This window comes from Pleurodeles waltl, chromosome 10 (assembly GCF_031143425.1).
Source record: "Pleurodeles waltl isolate 20211129_DDA chromosome 10, aPleWal1.hap1.20221129, whole genome shotgun sequence".
Classification (NCBI taxonomy): domain Eukaryota; kingdom Metazoa; phylum Chordata; class Amphibia; order Caudata; family Salamandridae; genus Pleurodeles; species Pleurodeles waltl.
The window spans coordinates 133,593,720-133,612,424 of record NC_090449.1 but is presented as its reverse complement, the minus strand read 5'-3'; the positions used below and the strand labels follow the sequence as shown (position 1 = coordinate 133,612,424).

General features: G+C 43.4%; 1 protein-coding gene across 1 annotated transcript in view; it reads right to left on the bottom strand.

Moving 5' to 3' along the window:
* Positions 1 to 15,962: 15,962 nt before the first annotated feature.
* Positions 15,963 to 18,705, bottom strand: part of LOC138261218 (cytochrome P450 3A29-like) — a 115,415-nt gene continuing 112,672 nt past the window's right edge. The window contains exons 12-13 of the mRNA XM_069209973.1: positions 18,276 to 18,438; positions 15,963 to 16,368 (exon numbers count right to left, since the gene is read on the bottom strand). Coding sequence (XP_069066074.1) covers positions 16,273 to 16,368; positions 18,276 to 18,438 — 259 coding nt within the window. The 3' untranslated portion in view covers positions 15,963 to 16,272. The remainder of the gene's footprint in view (positions 16,369 to 18,275; positions 18,439 to 18,705) is intronic.

Genomic DNA, 18,705 nt, shown 5'->3' with positions numbered 1-18,705 from the left:
ACCCACTGTATGGACTGTTTGGACTGTGGGTTTGCTCTCCCCAGGATGGGCCAGTGGTCATGGAGTCCCCTCGTGGATCTGGCGTCGTGTACTCAAGTGGCTGAGGTGCCCCCCCTTCCCTTCCCCCTGAGGTGCCTGTCCTATTTTCTTTCTGATGCCCCTGCAGTGTTCTCTCCGTGGAGTTCTTGTCGTGGGACTGGGCCTTGCCCCTTTCCACAGGACCCCTGTGATCCACGGACAGTGGTTGGACTACATTTAGTAGCTGTATATATTTTGTACATAGTTTATTTATTAATTGGGATTACTGGTGTACATATTTCAATATATCTGCCCGTTTATGATCTCTTCTTTTGGTCTTTGCATTATTTCGGAGGGGGGTGGTTTGTGGGTTGTGACAGTGATCTGTGGGAATGCATTGATGTGTGTGTTGTAGTGGGTGTGGGTGGGTGGGTGTGTGCCGGTAATCTTTTCCCTCCCCTGTGTCGTAGGTGCAGTACTCACCGATGTCTTCCGCGCCGCCGGGCGTGCTCCTGGTATATGAGCAGGAATAGGAGTGCGGGGATGACCTGCAACTCTGGCTCCATACTGCCGGAATCTCGCGTGGAGTGCGTAGAGGTGAGCGTTTTCCCGTTTGTAGTCTGTTTCCGCCGTGTTCTTATCGGCGGTGCTCCCGCCCCGGAAAAGGTGGCAGATTGGTGGGTCGTAATAGGGTGGGCGGTACATTGTCTGCCGCCGGGCTGTTGGCGGGAACCGCCGCGCTGTTTGTTTGTACCGCTGTGGCGGTCGGAGTGTTAAGTTGGCGGGCTGTGTTGGCGGTTCCCGCCAGGGTCAGAATTGCATATTTTAGACCGCCGGCCTGTTGGCGGCTTGGCCGCCGCTTTATCACCGACCGCCAGGGTCAGAATGAGGGCCTATATGTTGTACTAGGGTAGGTACATAGATGATAGAATTATCATCTGGACAGGAAGCACTGAAAGCCTCCAACAGCTCTACAAGCACCTTAACTGTAATGATTACAACATACGCCTCACCCAACACATAAGTAAAGATCAGATCGATTTCCTTGATCTTACCCTGTACCATGAAAGCAACAGGATCATGTCTAAACACCTCAGAAAACCCACGGCTTGCAATTCGGTACTACACGCACACAGTGCTCATCCTTCCACTCAAATCAGTGCAATCCCATTGGGGGAGATGTCTAGAGTACGACGGAACTGCAGTACCGACTATATCTTCATGCAAGAACTGGAGGTAGTTGAACAACGCTTTCTACAAAGAGGGTACTCCAGGAAGATCCTACTCAAAGCCAAAAACAAAATTCTGAACACCCCACGTGTATCCCTTCTGACCCAGGGGTTTGTTAATCGATTCTTAGCCAGACACATAAACATGATTACTGCATTCAATGACCAGAGCTATGCTATACATCGCATTTTAAAACACTGGCATTTACTGTTACTTGACAAGTCACTACGCAAGTTTGTTAAGGGGAGACCTCAGATTACCTACAGCCGCGGTTAAACACTTAGAAACAAACTGTGTCCCAGCTGCGTGGGCACTAACACACACGCCTTACCCATCACCTGGTTACCACCTCAACCATGTGGTTTCTTTAAGTGCACATGTCAGTAATTAATATTACCTCACAGGCTTAGTGAGGTGGAAATTCTATGGCATTACCTTGAATGTTTATAGTAGAACTACGGCTTTGTATACAACCCTCCTCTTCCACTCCTCGACTCCCTCTACTCCAACACATAATTCCCCACTCTACTGAGCATGCGTTCAATTTTTGCTCTCTGTGTGTTGTAGTATTGGGCAGTGGCACCCTGATGCACTTTGGATATATAAGCACATTTCTACACTGTCCACAAGTGTCTTTTCCTCACTCTTCAGCCCCATTTCTGGACCATAGACTTTTCTCCTTTCAGCGTTCTTCCGGTTTTATTCTATCTGGCCCCTGCTTTTTCGCACAATACTTTGCTTCTTTCTACTGCGCTACTTAGGGCCTCCCTTTTCTACTATACTGGTTTTGCCCTCATCACTTGTGTTGAACTGCCCAATACGTCCTAACACATTTTAGTCACTAAGGGGGTTATTACAACTTTGGAGGAGGTGTTAATTCGTCCCAAAAGTGACGGATATACCACCAGCCGTATTACGAGTTCCATAGGATATAATGGAGTCGTAATACGGCTGGTGGTATATCCGTCACTTTACCGTCACTTTTGGGACGGATTAACACCTCCTCCAAAGTTGTAATAACCCCCTAAATATACAGCATTTGACACCATAGTGGCCTTATTGGTGCCCCCTCTTAGTACCTTGTTTTTCCCTCTAGGACATCCCTTTTCAGTACTTTGCCATGTTCCAATATGGCTGCCACAGTGTTCTCCCAGCTCCCCATACTTTTGTTGTACTTCTTTCATTTCCACAACATTTTAAGTGTGCCGATCTTCTTCTCCGACGTGCAGGTCGGACTTTATTTCCTGCACAGGTGCGGTCGCCGCATACTAGGCACAAGACTTACCATGGTCATGGTTAGCAGGGTTTACACATCACACTGTTCAGTTTACTAGCGATTTACCTCATTTACCTCCAAACTTACTGTGACGATTCTTAAACGTGACTACTTCTTTCAAGTCTTTTTGCAAAAGGAGTCTTGAAAAAGTCACCTGTTGTGATTAAACACGTGTTGGATGTGTTTATGGAACAATGCTCAACCGATTACTTTGATGCCCATGTCTTGCGAATTAAAGGAATCCACCGCAACCAACATAACTGGAGGACATGTTTATTACGAACTTTGTTTTGAGTGCTGCAGCTTCTGTGTTTAATTTCATGTATGGTGTTTCTGCTGAAGCACTACTTCATCCTCTTGGGTGGTGGAGCGTATCTACCGCATAGCAACACAGTCCACCTAATTTTTGCACGAGTATCGCCATGAAATACTATTGATTACACTTGCTCAATGTGTGGGAAGTGCACCCAGTTCAACCACCACTAGCCCCCTCCTCTTTTGTATTAGGGACATGAGTATTGGCCTGATAGTTGACTTGGCAAATATATAGGTGTTCTGCTGACTGTAGGGTATGTGTAGGTAGCCAACCTGACATACAGTACCAGGTCAAACGGATGAGGTCTAATAGCACAGATAAAGCATTCCTAGGAGCTATGCTTGTGGGGGGGGGGGTGGCCTTCCAACCTATGGGTTGGTACTGGAGGTGGTAAGTGCCCTGGGAGATCCCTTATTTGTCACCATGGTGTGTACATGGCATGTAGGACAAAGTTCTAGCAAGTCCTGCGCTACATTGCTTGCTTGACTTCCTACATCATGTCGTCCTGGATAGCTTGGATCACTTCTGATGGCCTGTGACTCTTACAACTTGCCTTGGCTATTAGGTAGTGGCAGATTAGGAGTGGTTTGGGTACTGCATGACACATGGCGTGTTGATGTGAAGGACATTTTGTATTTAGTCTCCTCAGGCTGCTTATGTGGTAGTGGTATGTGTATTTGGTGTACTGGCAGAGGTGTCTGCCCATATGTGCCTAATGGATGCAAATAAATACCCCCTGAGATGTATGTTGTCTGGGCTCAGTGACAGGTTTTGCCATTTGTGGAATGGTGGAATGGTGTGTGTGAGGATGGAGTTGTCATGGTGCGTAGTTCAACTGGTTATCTGCATGTGTGGTGGCATTGGAAGTGGTCCATGATGTGGTATGTGTGTTCCAGAGCTACATCTGTTGTGACAGTGCACTCAGTGGTTGTGTTTGGATGTTTTACATGTGGTACGTGGCCCATTGTGGATGCACTTAGCGGTATGCTGGGTAGGGATATGTGTGTTGTGTGTCACCTGCTCTGGATCTGTGATAGAGTCTGAGTACTCACATGGCTATACCAGATTTACATAGCACACATCAGATGTGTACTGTTTGGGTGTCTGACTAGTATTGGCTAAATCTGAGTTCTCCTCCATAATGGCATCAGTATACAGTGAGCAGCCATGTAAAATTGACAGGTAGGTGCTGTGTGGTCTGTGAGTGGAGTTGTCATCAATGAAATGGAGATGTTACAGAGGACATGGACCAATCAGGTTTTGTGACTGGAGAGGGCTGATGTTGTGTCTAGTCAGCTGCACATCCAATGGGTGAAAGGGGTATGGAGGGGTACGATGTGTATTCAGGCTTACGACTGCATCCAGGCCATGCAATGCCAGCTAAAGGGCATTGGTTGGCATCATGGGGATGGGTCAAGTAGTGCAGTCCTACTCAGGTATTGCTGTAGGTGTGAAGGTTGGCAGACAGGTGTGTGTAGTTGTAACATTTCATGACATGATGTAGGTAATGTGTATTGGCAAATGCGATGGCCTAGCCATGATATGTATTATGACAGATGTACATGTGTAGCTGTTTCAATGGGAGGCATATGTTAACCATTTTTCCTCCAATCTATCTCTCTCTCTCCCTCTCTCTCTCTCATTGTGTGCATCAGCATCATCTGGTGAAGGAGAAGGGGCAGAGGCAAGTGGGGAAGCAGCAGCCCACAGGACCCAGGAAGGTGGCATGACAGACACCAAGGGACCCAGTGGGACAGAGGGCGAGGAGAGTGCCAAGGGGGAGACCGGATCGAACACCACATCCTCGGATTCCTGCTCCAGTGGAAACTCACTGGCGGTGGTGTACCCATCTGGGACCACCTCACCTCCAACTTTGTCTGCCACTCCCCTTACTAGCACCCCCCTCCATGTACCTCCCCACCCAGTTGCCCATGCCCGCTCCCCTAGGAGGACGGGCATCTCCTTCGCCGCAGGCACCCCTGCCCCAATCAGCCCTGCTGCCCTCAGCGAGGAGGCTACTGATCTCCGGCGGTCCATCTCTTTGGGTCAGTCGACCATTGTGAATGCCATCTAGGGACTGGCAGCTCAAGTCCAACAGAGCAAAGCATTCCTGGAGGGTATTCACGGTGCCATGGCTGGCCTACAGAGATCCTTTCAGGCTCTGGCCTCCACTCTGATGGCAGCCAGTGTCCCTTTGTCTCCCTTTCCCCCTCCAACTACCAATTCCCAATCCCAAACCCCTCTCCCAGTACCCATCCAAAGCACACGTACACACAGGCATGCATCCACCTCAACAGACAAGGGTAGCTCAGACAAACACAACCACCATAAGACCCACCAGCGGCATGCACACAAGCAACACCCACCTGCAGGCACACCAACATCCACACCAACATCCACTCCCTGCACTGACTCCTCCACCACCCCCTTCCTCACAGACACACCAGACACACCTGCGGCCACCACACCAACATGCATGGATCCAGCCACCAGTCCCATCTTACCCACAGTCAGCACAATAGTAGAGCTGCATACATCCACCTCAGTCACCACATCTGCACCCACCACAACCACTGACACCCTCACATGTAGCACATGTACCATACTTGCAGACACCACCCAAGCAGACAGTCATCCATCCTCCACGTCATCTCCCAGAACCTCCTCCCCCCTCCTCCCAAAACACCTAAACGCCCACACTCATCCACCCAACAGACAACCCACAAGCATTCCACGCACACACCTGCACCCAAGACACCGACACCTACACATCTGACGACCACTCCCAAACCCTTTTGCCTTGGCCGCCTGTGTGGCTAAGAAGCATTTCCTCTCTGAGTTTTCCCTGATCCCTACATCTCTCCCATCCTGTGAGATCCCCAAGCACTCTGTGTCCCTCCCCAAGTCCAGCCCTTTCACCTCCAAGTCTTCCACTGCTAGTGCCCATGCCTCTCTCCCTGCCAAGACGTCTACCCCTCCCTGACCCCAAGGACCCCCCTTCCAAGCTCAACCCCACCAATCCTTGAGGTGCCTGCCCCCTTGATGCCCCTACCCTCTGGAGGTCATTTTGCAGTCAGGAGTCAAGTTGAGGCAGAGTGAGGTGCCATATATGCCTTGGGCACCTAAGACTGTGGACTGGCCTGTGGCCTTCTATTTGTATATAGTTATTTTTTTAATACATCTGGGCCAATATGCTGTTGGGTTCGATGGTAACATTCTTGTCCTGCCTTTCTTTCTACATGGCTGTTTAGTGTTTGTGGGCTTTGGTTTGTGTGCATGTGTGTTGTGGTTGTGCTACTGATGTGCCTGGGCTGCAGGTGTGTGCTCCTACCATTAGTCCAGCTGACATTGCTGTCTTTTGTGTTTTGTATATGTTTGTGTTTGGTACATGCATGTGTGTAGCCAAATTGTGTATAGTTTGTGTTGGCATGTGTAATGGTGGTGTTGTGTGCCCTTGTGTGGTTGTTGTGTGTGCGTCCGTGTATATGGTGTTCGTTATGTCCTATGCGTTGTGTGTGGTGGGAGCATGGTGTGACAAATGGTTCATTGTATGGCAGTGTGACAGTGTTGATTGGTTGTGTGCTGTTGTTGTATGTATGTGTTGTCATGTGGTGGTGTGCAGTGAGTGTGCGTGGCGAAGCCTTTGTGTAGTTGCAGTTGTGATCTCGCTGTGTGAGTTGGTGGTGTTGTGTATGATTGTGTTAGACAGTGGCAGTGCTGTGTGTGTGCGGGTTGGTGTGTGTATGGCACTTGTGTGTTGGCTGCGGTGTGTGTAGTTGTGGTGTGCGTGTGTGCATGTAGGGGTGTGTGTGTGTGTTTGTATGGGTGTGTGGTTATGTGTGTGTATCCATCGCAAGCCGTCCTGAATGTGTGTGCTGTGTGTGCATGTCTACTAATACCTTTCACTCCAGTGTGTGCGCTAGGTGTGTGTACTTATGGTTGTTGTCTTTGTCGCTGGTTCCAGAGCTGTTATGCAAGCAGGAGCAGTAGGAGAACTTCGAGTTGTGGCTCCATGGCAGCTCAAGGCAGGTACGTGTTCCTGAAGGTGAATGTTTCCTTTTATAGAGTTGATTTTCGTCAGGGTTTTGGTGGCGATGCGACTGTGGCGGAAAGCCTGGTGGTGTGCAGCCTCGTATTGTGTCCGGTGGAAACATGTTCCCCGCAGGTCTGAAGGTGCCTACCACCATCCGCGGTGGCCTGTCCACACTGGCGGTAGTTTGACTGTGTTCTGTTGGGAAGACCGCCATGGCCATAATTCGGCGGCTTCACAGCCAGGCAATTGGCGATGTGACTGCTGCCACCAACATGGCAGTCCTGAGACCACCAAACTTGTAATGAGGGCCTTTATAAGGAAATGGAAGTGGAAATCCAAATGAAGTAGTCCTTGTATTATTAAACATTTCATGAACTAAACCTATTGCTAAGCACAATTGGAAGAAAATGGAGATTATTAAAGTAAAGGAATACTGAAAAACATTGCCAATAAGGTTTCAAATTAAAATGGGGAAAAACAGACAACATAAATGAATCCAGATATGGACACAACTTTAGACTGTGATATAATGAATTGCACTACAAAAAAGATGTATTATCTCAATAGATTTGAACAGAACGATACAGACAACTGTTTGAGTCAATGCAGTAACAAGAACACTAAACTTAAACAACAGACTATAAGCAGTGACAAAACAGGAAATCATATCAGAAGAATAAAATGTATGGCGTACAACAAAGAAAAAGAAGAAGCAATTTTGAATCCAAACAATTTCAGAATGACTGGGTCACTTGGCAAGAACGTCATTGTCTATGTAAGATTTGTAATAGACTGGGCCAGCAGTCTTTCTCTATATCTGTATCCCTTGATAGCACAATATGCTTTGTGAATTAGTATAAGCACAATGTTATAACAGCATACTTGTTGTTGAAGGAGTTCTACATGTAAAATCAGGGAAATCATATAGATAAAACATATATACACATAGACCATGGAAGAGGTCTGCCGATGGTTTATTTCACTTTCAAGTCTTCAATGTATTACATCCATTGGCAACACATTTCACTTGGCAAGCAGTTGTTTTCACAAGCTTTTCCATTGACTGCAGTGGCCTCTAGCTGCAAGAAAGAAAGATAATTGGGCAAGTTAGCTCAAATCTGTATAATTAAAAAAGTCAAGTGGGCAGACAACATTGCAGACTCATTTATTCAGTTTAAGACCTTCTTGTCAAATGTCTATTTCTGTTTTTTAAAATGCTCTTTTTCAAACTTGATGCCATAATGTACATCTTGGCAAACGGTTACCTAACTGCAAAGACTTTTAAAATACTGTCAACATTGTGTGAAATGGTCAGCAGTGATTGACTGATCATGTGGCTCGAAAAATATGTTTTACAAAGGTTCTCCAAGGGAATCAAAAACTTAATTGATCAACTGTGAGAAAACAAAATAAAGATCTAAACCCTGTAAAGATGAAGTTTAAAATGTGCAAGTTAAACAGAGGTACAGTGGGCACAGGAGTACAGAAGAGGTGCCTGAAAGTTTTCAATTCTTGTAGCTAATGAAAGTCAGTGTTCTCCCAGTTGGCCAGTGACGAAAGCTGTACGCAAATCTATATAGATTGCCTTTATGTTTCTAACTTACTTATAATGGGAGCTTTATATAGTACTATGTAACAGCTCCAACCATTGAGACATGTGTTGACTGGGAGTCATTCAATGCTGGCTACACTCTTTCAATGCTTAGATATTTAAAAGACTGATTCGAAACCATAAAGAGTTCAAGGCCAGAATTTGTTTTCATTGATGAACTTATGCTTGATTAAGAGTTCTGGATCCGATTTAATTTTTACTTTGAATGGAAGTATTCTAGAAAATGAGCAAGGCACAACTAATGGAAAGGGGCATTTGTGCCACTATTACGAACCAAGATAGATCCCTCTGATCTGAATAATCACGTTAACCAAACCTTCTGGATTCTGAAACAAACATTTTTGCAAAAAAATATGTAAATAAGTTATACTTCTAGTTTGAGGGGCTTAACACACTTTCTTTTAGTCAGCTTTGTTTTTAAAACAGATACCTCGGAAGTGTCAGGTGGGTGGGGCAATTATCTATATATTCTCAGTTTTGTCTGTAAATATTGATGTCTGCTTGGTCTCTTGGCACAGGGCACAATATGCTAGCTTGGGCACTAGGGTTGGGTACTTGGTTGGGCTGGGTACTGGTTTGCGAGAAGAGTGAAGAGTTGTATAGCCTTGGATTTATAAAACAGAGGGCATGGCTGTACTTTTATCCGCATTTTCTAAATCAACTATTTGCCGATTCCTGGACTATTATAGACACACTTAAATCCAGTATTCTATACAATGGACTGCAACTCATTTGGGACTCATGGTTATTCTTGGGTGAAGGGGGTCACCCTCACTTATGTCCAGTGTTGGTTTGTCCTCTGTGTAAACATACAATAAAAAAGACTAACATTAACAAAATAAAAACATCCTAGCTGCTTTCATGTTGGTCACTATCAAATGTTGCCAGAGGCCTAGGGCAAATCCTTATATTTGCTATATGCTAGTCCTTTGAATATGGCCTGGCGATTAGATGAAAATTAGTTGAGAAATTCGGCAAGTATTGATTATTATATCCCTTTTCACTTTGGGTAGAATCTGATTAGGTCCAGGGATTCAAGATAACCAAAGATTTGCATGCACAAAATAGCTTGAAACAGAGCTGTGTACAGGCTCATCTTTGATTCATGGGGACCACATATGTCATCTGGATTGGGTTTTGTAGAAAGTGGATTATTATTTGGGGTGAGTTGCCACACACCTCATGGAAGAATAACATTAACATGCTAGGGTGAGATTCAAAGTCACCAAATTAACCTGAGCTCAGTTCTGTGGGAGCTACGGCACAGTGCAGACAGGTTTAGCTTAGGGCAATGTGTGAAGTATTCATGCAGTTCCAAAACAAAAATAATGTCAAAACACCAAACATTAAACTTCCCAAAATGAATGAGAGTAAACTTTACTATACAAAATTACACCCAAAAAATACAAAAATCTAATAATGGGAAACCAGAGATAAGAATGTTTAAAGTTGTAAGAAAAAATTGTGCCAAAAAGAATAAATCACCATGCTAGTCTATGGAAGAAGTAAACTGAGACCTAGGCCAAACGGGATGGATCCCTGGTCTGACAAACAAGTGGTTTGGTCACTGTGATAAGTCTGGAAGTCAAAAAAATTCAAAAAGTTTCTAAGGCCCACTTCAGACGGGGACTTTGTCACTTTTTTGAAGAAAAGCGTTAACATTTCTTCTAAAATCCAATGCACAAAGGGACTTTGTAAATTTTTGAGAAGAAAAATCCTCACCAAACTGGCCGCTGTTGAAATCGTGGCTGCCACAGTGGAACAGAAAGCCAGACACATGAAACAAGTTGGTCCCACTGGAACTCTGAAGGTTTGGAAAATGTTGAGTCCCAACGCTGAATGGGATTTAGATATTGGTGAATGAGTTACTCCATCAAAACGGTGAAGGATATCCCACCTGCTAAAATCTAAATTCCATAGGATATGATGGGATTTAGATTTTGGTAGACGGGATATCCATCACCATTGTGACAGAAGAACTTGTCCGCCAATATCTAAATCAGGCACTTAAGTCAATTTTTTGGAGGTGCTCTGAGTCTGGTGCTAGATGATGCTAAAATTCAATACAATGACTCAGAACTTCTGGATGGATACTTTTTGCCATGGGTCCCACTTGAGCTTTGGAGGAAAAAGTTTCAAAGGTTTCCAGACTTTTCTCTGGTGCTCAGACAACCACAGGAAGACAATTCTAAGGCCCCAGGACCTCAATGAAAGGCACTTAGTGATTCTCGGGGTGTCAGACAGAGGCCAACAGCAGAGGTCTGTCCAGGTCCTGTTGTCACTGGTCTGCTGGGTACTTTAGAGAAAACCCCTCTTGCACCTCTTTGTGTCACTAGCCACTCAGGAGGTCAGCCAACCGACCCATAGAGTCCACTTATTTCTCCTGGGTACAGGGGGGAGCAGGTTCAGTCCTTTAGGACTCCTCTCTGGTCAGTCCTCTTCTGATATTCCAGTGGTCCGGAAAGCAAACTAAAGAGTGTACCTATGAGTGCCACTTCTATGCTGGTACTAGCTTATGGGTGGGGGTGACACCAGGACACTCCCTAACCAATGGGACTATAGCTCCCCGGGGCCACCTTACCAATGTTTTCAGCAGTTTCTATTTGCCCTACTGCAAACAATCCCACATCGCCAATTATTTTCAAAATCCTAGATGGGGAAACCCTTCTCACTTCGTGCAGAGCCTGAGTGCCCACTGCACCAATAAAACCTGGTATGGGTAATGAGCTGCCACCCCTCTGTGGTCACTGAAAAACGGTTCTAAGGCTAGATTTCCTCCCACTAGATTTGGACCCAGCATGACCAGGAGGACTAATTCTGGAGCCTTTCCAGGTGTCAGCTGACATTTACTTATGACATGGCTGGCCTCTCTGAAGTTACGTTTCTGGGCCCGGTGCAACTGTCTTACTGCTGTACTGCTTTGTGGCCAAAGTAAAGGGCACGGATTCCTAAAGCCAGCAAAAATAGGGTCCAGAAAAAGATGAAAAGCCTGGGATGACCATGCAGAAAAAGCAGATTTCTTAAAGTTTATTAAACAAGGGATATTGTTTACCCCTAAACTGGATGGTGTTGTATGTAGCATATGAGGTATGACAGTGACTGTATAGCTTTAAACTAAGTAATGTTGGTCTATCAATCAGTAAAACTGGAGTTATATAGCGCTGCTAATCACCCGATAGGATATCCAGTCTCGGAAGCTCATTTAAACAGACAGCAGGTCTTGAGATCTCCTTGTAAGTCAGAGAGAGAGAGAGAGAGAGAGAGAGAGAGGAGATGGTGCGGAGATGCATGGGGAGATGCATGGGGAGACTGCATCAGGTCTTTGCTGTGATGTAAGATAGAGAGTGTCCTCAGCTTCTGCTTCGATTTATACGGGGTGTGTAGGCAAAAGCAATGGAGGTGAAATGTAGATTTCTTGACGGCTGATGGAAGTTCAGGCGGTGGTTGATGTAGGCAGGACGTGAGTTGTGCAAGGCAGCGTGGGTCAGCATCTGGAATTGACACCTCTTCTGTACCGGGAGCCAGTGGAGTTGTCTGAGGTGGGGGATACAGTGGGTTTATCATGCGAGGTTGAGTAAGAGTATGGCTGCTGCATTCTGTATGGCTTGAAGTCTGTGGAGGATGTATGCAGCAATTTCCACGTGAGGGGTTTTGCTATAGTCCAGTCTGCTGGTGATGAGGGCCTTTGTCATGATGAGTCTGGTGTGTAGTGGTAGCCACTTGAGATCTTTCTTAGTATGCTCAGGGTGAGGAAGCAGGCAGAGGAGATGGCTTTGATCTGTATTTTCATGGTGAACTTGTTATCTATGATGCCTCCGAGGTTTCTGTGTGGTCGGTGGGAATGGGTGCGGAACCCAGGTCTGACAGCCACCATCTGTCGCTCCAAGCATTATTGTTTTTATTTTCAAAGATGTCGACAACGTTTAGAATTAATTTTAGATAAATATAACTGAAATGTTCTTAGCACCTCTTTACAAAATTAAGATTATATTTTGCAATAACAAATCCAGTCATTTGCCAGTGATAATATTTAGTTTAAACTGTGATAGGCAGACATTTAATTCTGCATAATTATGTGTAACCAGAATTTCTTTTATGTTTTAGACTTTGTACTGGTCTTATTTGGCCATACTCAGCAGTGCTAACAAGATAAACATTATTTTGGGTTGGAATATTTCCTGGCATACATATATATTGCTCATTGGCTTCTGACAATTTCTCATTCTTGGCCATTTTGCACCTGCTCTACCACCTGTTTCCATAGTGATCGCTATCAAAAGGTGCGTTCCCTACTCTGACCTGCGCACCACACGTCAATCATGGGGTAGTTAAAAACTTGAATGGCTCAATATCACGCCCTGCAATCGGAGATTACCTCAGCTGAAGCGAAATACATTTCTGATTCTATTGTACTACCTGCTAGCACAAATATGTAACTCAAACACTCAAAAGCAAACGAATGTTGATAACAATGCACTTGTTGACTGATTTGTGGGATTTTTTGTTTCTGGTCCTTTCAAAACACGCACTGCATGTGACAGGAGGGTAAAATAATTAATGTGAGAAAGAGGTAGAATAAATGTATATGTGAAAATAAAAGTAGAGGGACTATGTGAAGAGCGGGTCTGGAGGAGCGTTTACACCACTGTTCACAGATATTAGCCACAGTACATTAGGCTCTCTGCAGTAACACAAGCCCCTGCAGCTTCTGTGGTTCAGGGGAACACTCGTACCGTCTGGGGCCCACATCTTTCAGGGGGCCATAATGCACAAGAAAAATAAATAACAGTGATATTTGGGGGACTCTGGGATTCGTCTTCAGCCGAGTCCCCCCCAAACAAGTGAAAAATATTGAAAAAGAAGCAGGGTAGGAATTCCCTGAACCCCTAGGCCTGGTACTGGGGTCCCCGAGGAACCCCTGCCAGGTTAAAGAAGCATTTTTATTTTTTTGCCCGAAACAGAGGTAGATCTATGGATCAGGAGAAAAATGAAGAAATTTAAAATATCAAGCATACTTGCTTTTTTTCAGTCCCCGGGTAGGCCAGGTCCCGGAGGGCATACCTTAATGTAAGAAAAGGGGAGGGGGCGCAAGCAGCCACCCTCCCCAGGGGTAGTTTGAGCCCCAGGGACCACCAGCTCCCCGGGGTATATAGAATTAATTGGAGGGGGGCCTTTAAAGGCCCCGGGGATCATTACCTCTCCGGGGCTTGTGACCCCAACAAGAGGGGGGCCACATGGACCCCCTTCTGACGTCTAAAATTACTCCAGGGGCACAAAACTACTGAAAAGGGCCATATTTTGCCAGTTTTGGACCACCACCTCCCTGGTTCTGACCCTGTGCAAAATAAAGGAGGGAGCGGCCCTCTTGGAGCCATTAACGGCCCTGGGGATTGCCACCCCACAGGGCTGGCTCCCTATCTCCCGAGGTGCTGACCCTCTATAGATAGCAGTTTACTTTCACTTGGTGGGAGCTTTGACAGATCCCGCCAAGTGAGAGCAAACTGTAGGTCCACTTCCAGAGGGCGGGAGCAGGAAAACTGCTCCCACTCGCTGGAAGTGGACTTTTCATCTGTTTTCCTGCCCACTGTTAAGAGGGCAAGAAAACAGATCAAAGGATTTCTCCTGCATGCAGGGAGCAGCATCTTAGCTGCTCCCTGTATGCAGGAGCAATGCACGTGGCCAGGACCGGCAGCCAGTCCCCCGCTGCATTAAAAAAAACCATAGAAATTCACAGAAAAAAGCAAAGGTTACAAGAATGTTATAGATAGGAATTAGCATTTAAAAACCTCACAAATTCACTAAATAAAACCAAAAGGTTACAGGGACGTTATAGTTAGGTTCTGAATTGACACACACAGAACCACAGAAATTCAGCTATTAGAGTTACTTCAAGTAACTATAACGGAATGAAGTTAATTATTCATTTAGTCTTGATGGAAGTGTGGTTGGCCATGTCTGTGAGGCACCTTTGGTGATTGGGCACTTACGATTGTTGAAATAATATTTGCAATACTGATTATTTTAGTACTGACCATTTATATTTTTATATGCGTATGCATGTGTACTATTCATCATCTAGAACCAATAACGGCACTGACCACTCATTTCCTTTGACTAGTGCTGACGACGACATAGAAAAATATATTTATAAATGTACTTTTGAAAAATGAAATTGAAATTCTGATGAGTAGACTAATGCTTGTACATCTGCTGTAGGTTTTCCACCGCGAGGTGCAAAAGAGAAGAGACTGTAAACTCGTGTTTCTGTATTGTAATGATTCAGTACAGCGTAAACAACTGCCATGTTTAGTAACACGCATCCACTTTGTATGTCCACGTTTTACTAAAGTGTTTGAGTACTCTTGCTTCTGGCGTGCACAGGCCTCGTTCTCATGTTTGGGAAAGCAAAGCAAGAATTCTCGATTAAGCTAACTCAGCATCTGGGCTCTTCACTGTTTTATCTTTCCTCAAGGTCTTTTTGCACTGTTCTCATGAGAAAAATCCTGCACCTGTTAGAATCTTTTGTAAAGTTTCAGTTTTTTTCGCATGCCTGCTGCTTCAGTTGTCCATGTGAAGAAGAATTTAAAAACTGGGGAAATATGGTGAGGGGTTAGCATTAGATGCTGAACTACTTTGCGAAGTGTACCTCCTGAATTCACTATTCTTTACGTAATAACATTTTTGAGACTTCATGTAGACTCAAAAATGATATTTTTCTTTAACCCTTTGTCAAAGCCTGATGTTGGAAAATAAGTCTTGGTTCTCAGATAATGAGTGCTGAAGCTGGCCACCTGCAACCACCAACAAAAGTAAGCACTGTTTATTTCATAACGCCGTGGGGTTGAGTCTGCTGAACACAAATGCGCCCACTGTCAATATCACTGGCTACATACCAGCTGGTACCTTTACAGTTCCATTAGTCGTATTGCATGCATTTTAGTTACTCATAGAAACGGTTTATAGAAATGGCGAGACCACATTTAGAATTTATTCTGTTGAATTTTGTTTGGCTCCCAATATTTCATACATAATGTACACCGTGGGTACATCATTTTTTGTTGTGCCTTAAGATGTAATACGTGCCTTGAATACAGCATGGTATACTTTGCAGCTCGGAATTGCAGCATATAATTCACAGGAGTAATCCCAAAAAACGTTAGCAATTTCCGCTGAAGAAATTGACTTTCTTTTAGCTTGTATAATAATAGAAGTATTAATAATAATAGTGTGAATTAGTGGCTTGCCTAAATATGTATCCTGCGAATAACAGATAAATACACTTTATCGAAAAGTTGGAAAATAAAACCACATTTTTTAAGTGATGTTTTATTTTCACTTATTTGAACCCTGGCGCATTTTACATCCTGCACTACATTACAATATGTTTGTTATAGGAACACATGTATACCAATAATTTCACAAACTTTGATGCCTATAATTCGTGTCAGCCGTAGTTAGTATTTAGGAAACACAGAAGTAAAAGATTTCAGTTTTATTAAGATTCCTCATAAAAGCAAAACGCAACACGATAGCAAAAACAATGGTCATAATTTTAGGTGAAAAAGTACACAATGGAAAACAACTGATAAGAAGTAGAGTTTTAAGATAATTTCTAATTTTGAAATAGACTTAGTTACAAGCAATGAAAATCAAATCTTGTATCTAAAGGAAAAGCATTTTCTTGTAATGTCTTTTTTCTGATGACGACTTTCCATTTCAGAAGTACATTTCTCAGCTTGATTTATGCCTGGCGCTCCTATGCTGAAGAGTTGCATCTTCATCAAATCTTATTCATGAAGCTGTCTACCGTCCCTGGGGACAAACTTGAGGACGATGGGCTTGATGGGTCTCAAAACGCCTTTTGGGTCAAATTCCAGAGGAATCTTTGGGGGAAACCGACAAGAGAACTTACTGTTAGAGCATAAGCACGAGTGGAAGCAAAGTGGAAATTAAAGCTTTAATGAAAATGCATTTGTCAAACCAAAATGTCACCTTTTCATTCATTTCTCTCCAGATCGATCATTGTACCCTTATTAATGCGTGTTCCCTTACCCAGAAACAATTACTTTTTAAATATTTATCTTAAATCAATTATAAAGCAGCACACATTTATCTATTCAGCAATACATCTGCAGTGAATTGTGACCATTTCACTCTTTCTTTTGCAGTAGACCAAAAGATCAAAAATCTGGATTCTTACTAAAGATATATTTGTAATGGTGGCTATGAAAAAGGTTTCGTACACTGCAGATAAACACATATAGGGTAGTATAGGGCTCTAACCTCTCACGGGCAATGTCTAACTTTAATACACATTTTAGCCATTCCTTTTTATGTGCGATGTTTGTTTGAAACTCAGATAGTTATACGTAATACAACTAGACACAAACTGAAAATGCCAAATTAAAAGAATTGCAGTAATTATTTTGACAAAGGTATCCAAGAAAAAAATGGTTTGTCCCATCTCTGCAAAACTTTCATAGTGGCTGCTACAAGGAAATGACAATTTAACTTGCAGATGGACTCTATTTTTTCTGATATGTTGATGCTCAACTAGCCGCATATTGTACATCTGTTATCTATCAGTAATATTTGATTCTGAGTCAATCTTTTTTCCCAAATTTATTTTGATTTTAAGATTTTCTCCTTCTACATGAAATACCAAAGATCTTCTGTACTAATCACGCCCATCTAATGAGCCAAGTGCAAAAAGCCTTTCCTAAATAACACAAATAATTGGTAGTAGAAAATTCAACTGGTTGGTTGTAAGGATTACTGAAATTAGGAGAAGCATTAACTACGGGATGTATCTACCTAAAACAAACCCCTATTTGAGACACCCTGTTATTCTAGGAGTCATTTGGCTCTATTGTTGTACCCAAATATTAGTGAATATTTTTTAACTCACATCAAGTATGAACATTGTATGATATGACAGACGTAATTCTGGTCTCATACCTTCTCTACAAAAAAGTTTATTTAAGGATCAGGCTACAATGCCAAGATGTTATCCATATTGGAGCCATAATTAGTTTGGTTCAAAGGCACTGGGATATTAAATCTGAAAATGCTTCACAGCACTGATCTCGGGCAAATCCACCCTACTTACTATTATTAAATGAAATCATTGGGCAGTTCTATGCAGCCCTGATCTGATGATGATCTATCTGCAGCATTGTGCTTCATTCCCTGGAGTTTGTTAAGGTTTGTATTCTTAAATTACATATCTTGTGTAAACTGTTGAGGGTCTGGACATTTGCAGTTGTTGGAGACGATGACAATGACGTTTTGTTTTCCTAATCTTTATATTTTACACATAGTGGTGTACTATAACCGATTATATTTATGCTAAGCCTGGAAAGGGATCAGAATTCTTTAATGTACGCAAGGACGATTGACCATTAAGCAAGGATTTTATTACATTTTGAGACTTTCCTGTAAGTTTACTTGATGAAATGCCTAATTTTGTTCCTAAATTATGGATTACAGTTTGTGCCTCAGAAATTACATAAACACTGTAACATGTTTAGGCAGCTCCACTATCAGTTATCCCTGTTGGGCCACGGATACATTTAAACTAAGTGGCATGGCAGGAGATCAGCAGAGATTTGGGGATTTGAGATATGCAGTTAGATGAGCAGATGTCAACAACATATATTTTTATCTATCTTTAGAAAACTTGAAGTGACTATATTGGCGAGACATTGAAGTAAAAGATACTAAATAAAGATAACAAATAATTGCAACTCTAAAACCTATTGTAAAGTCAGTATATAGTTTTATTGCTCACCGGTGTTTCTTCGCAAGTCTGGAATGAAAAGGTCTGCAGTAGGATGGTCAGGGCCACTTTCATGATGAGAAGGGCAAACCTCATTCCTATGCAGTTCCTGGGCCCAGCTCCAAAAGGTAGGAAAGTGTAAGGCTCTTGGGTTTCTCTGTTCTCTTTACTAAACCTGAATATAATGAGAGATCACAGAAAAAGTAGAGGAGCAATGAGCAGATTTGAACTCATCACATTTGCTTCCATTGTTTGAAATCACTTCACTCACTATAAAGGCCTTAGTTGTCTCTGCATCTATGACTAGGCCAATAATGGTTACACCTGCTTATTGCATTTTTATGCAGCTGAGGAGATTGATTCAATCTGACAGCAAAAATCAATCGCAATTTTGCAGAGAATGTATGCATTGGAAAAAGTGTGGGAGCTAGGGAGGGTTATG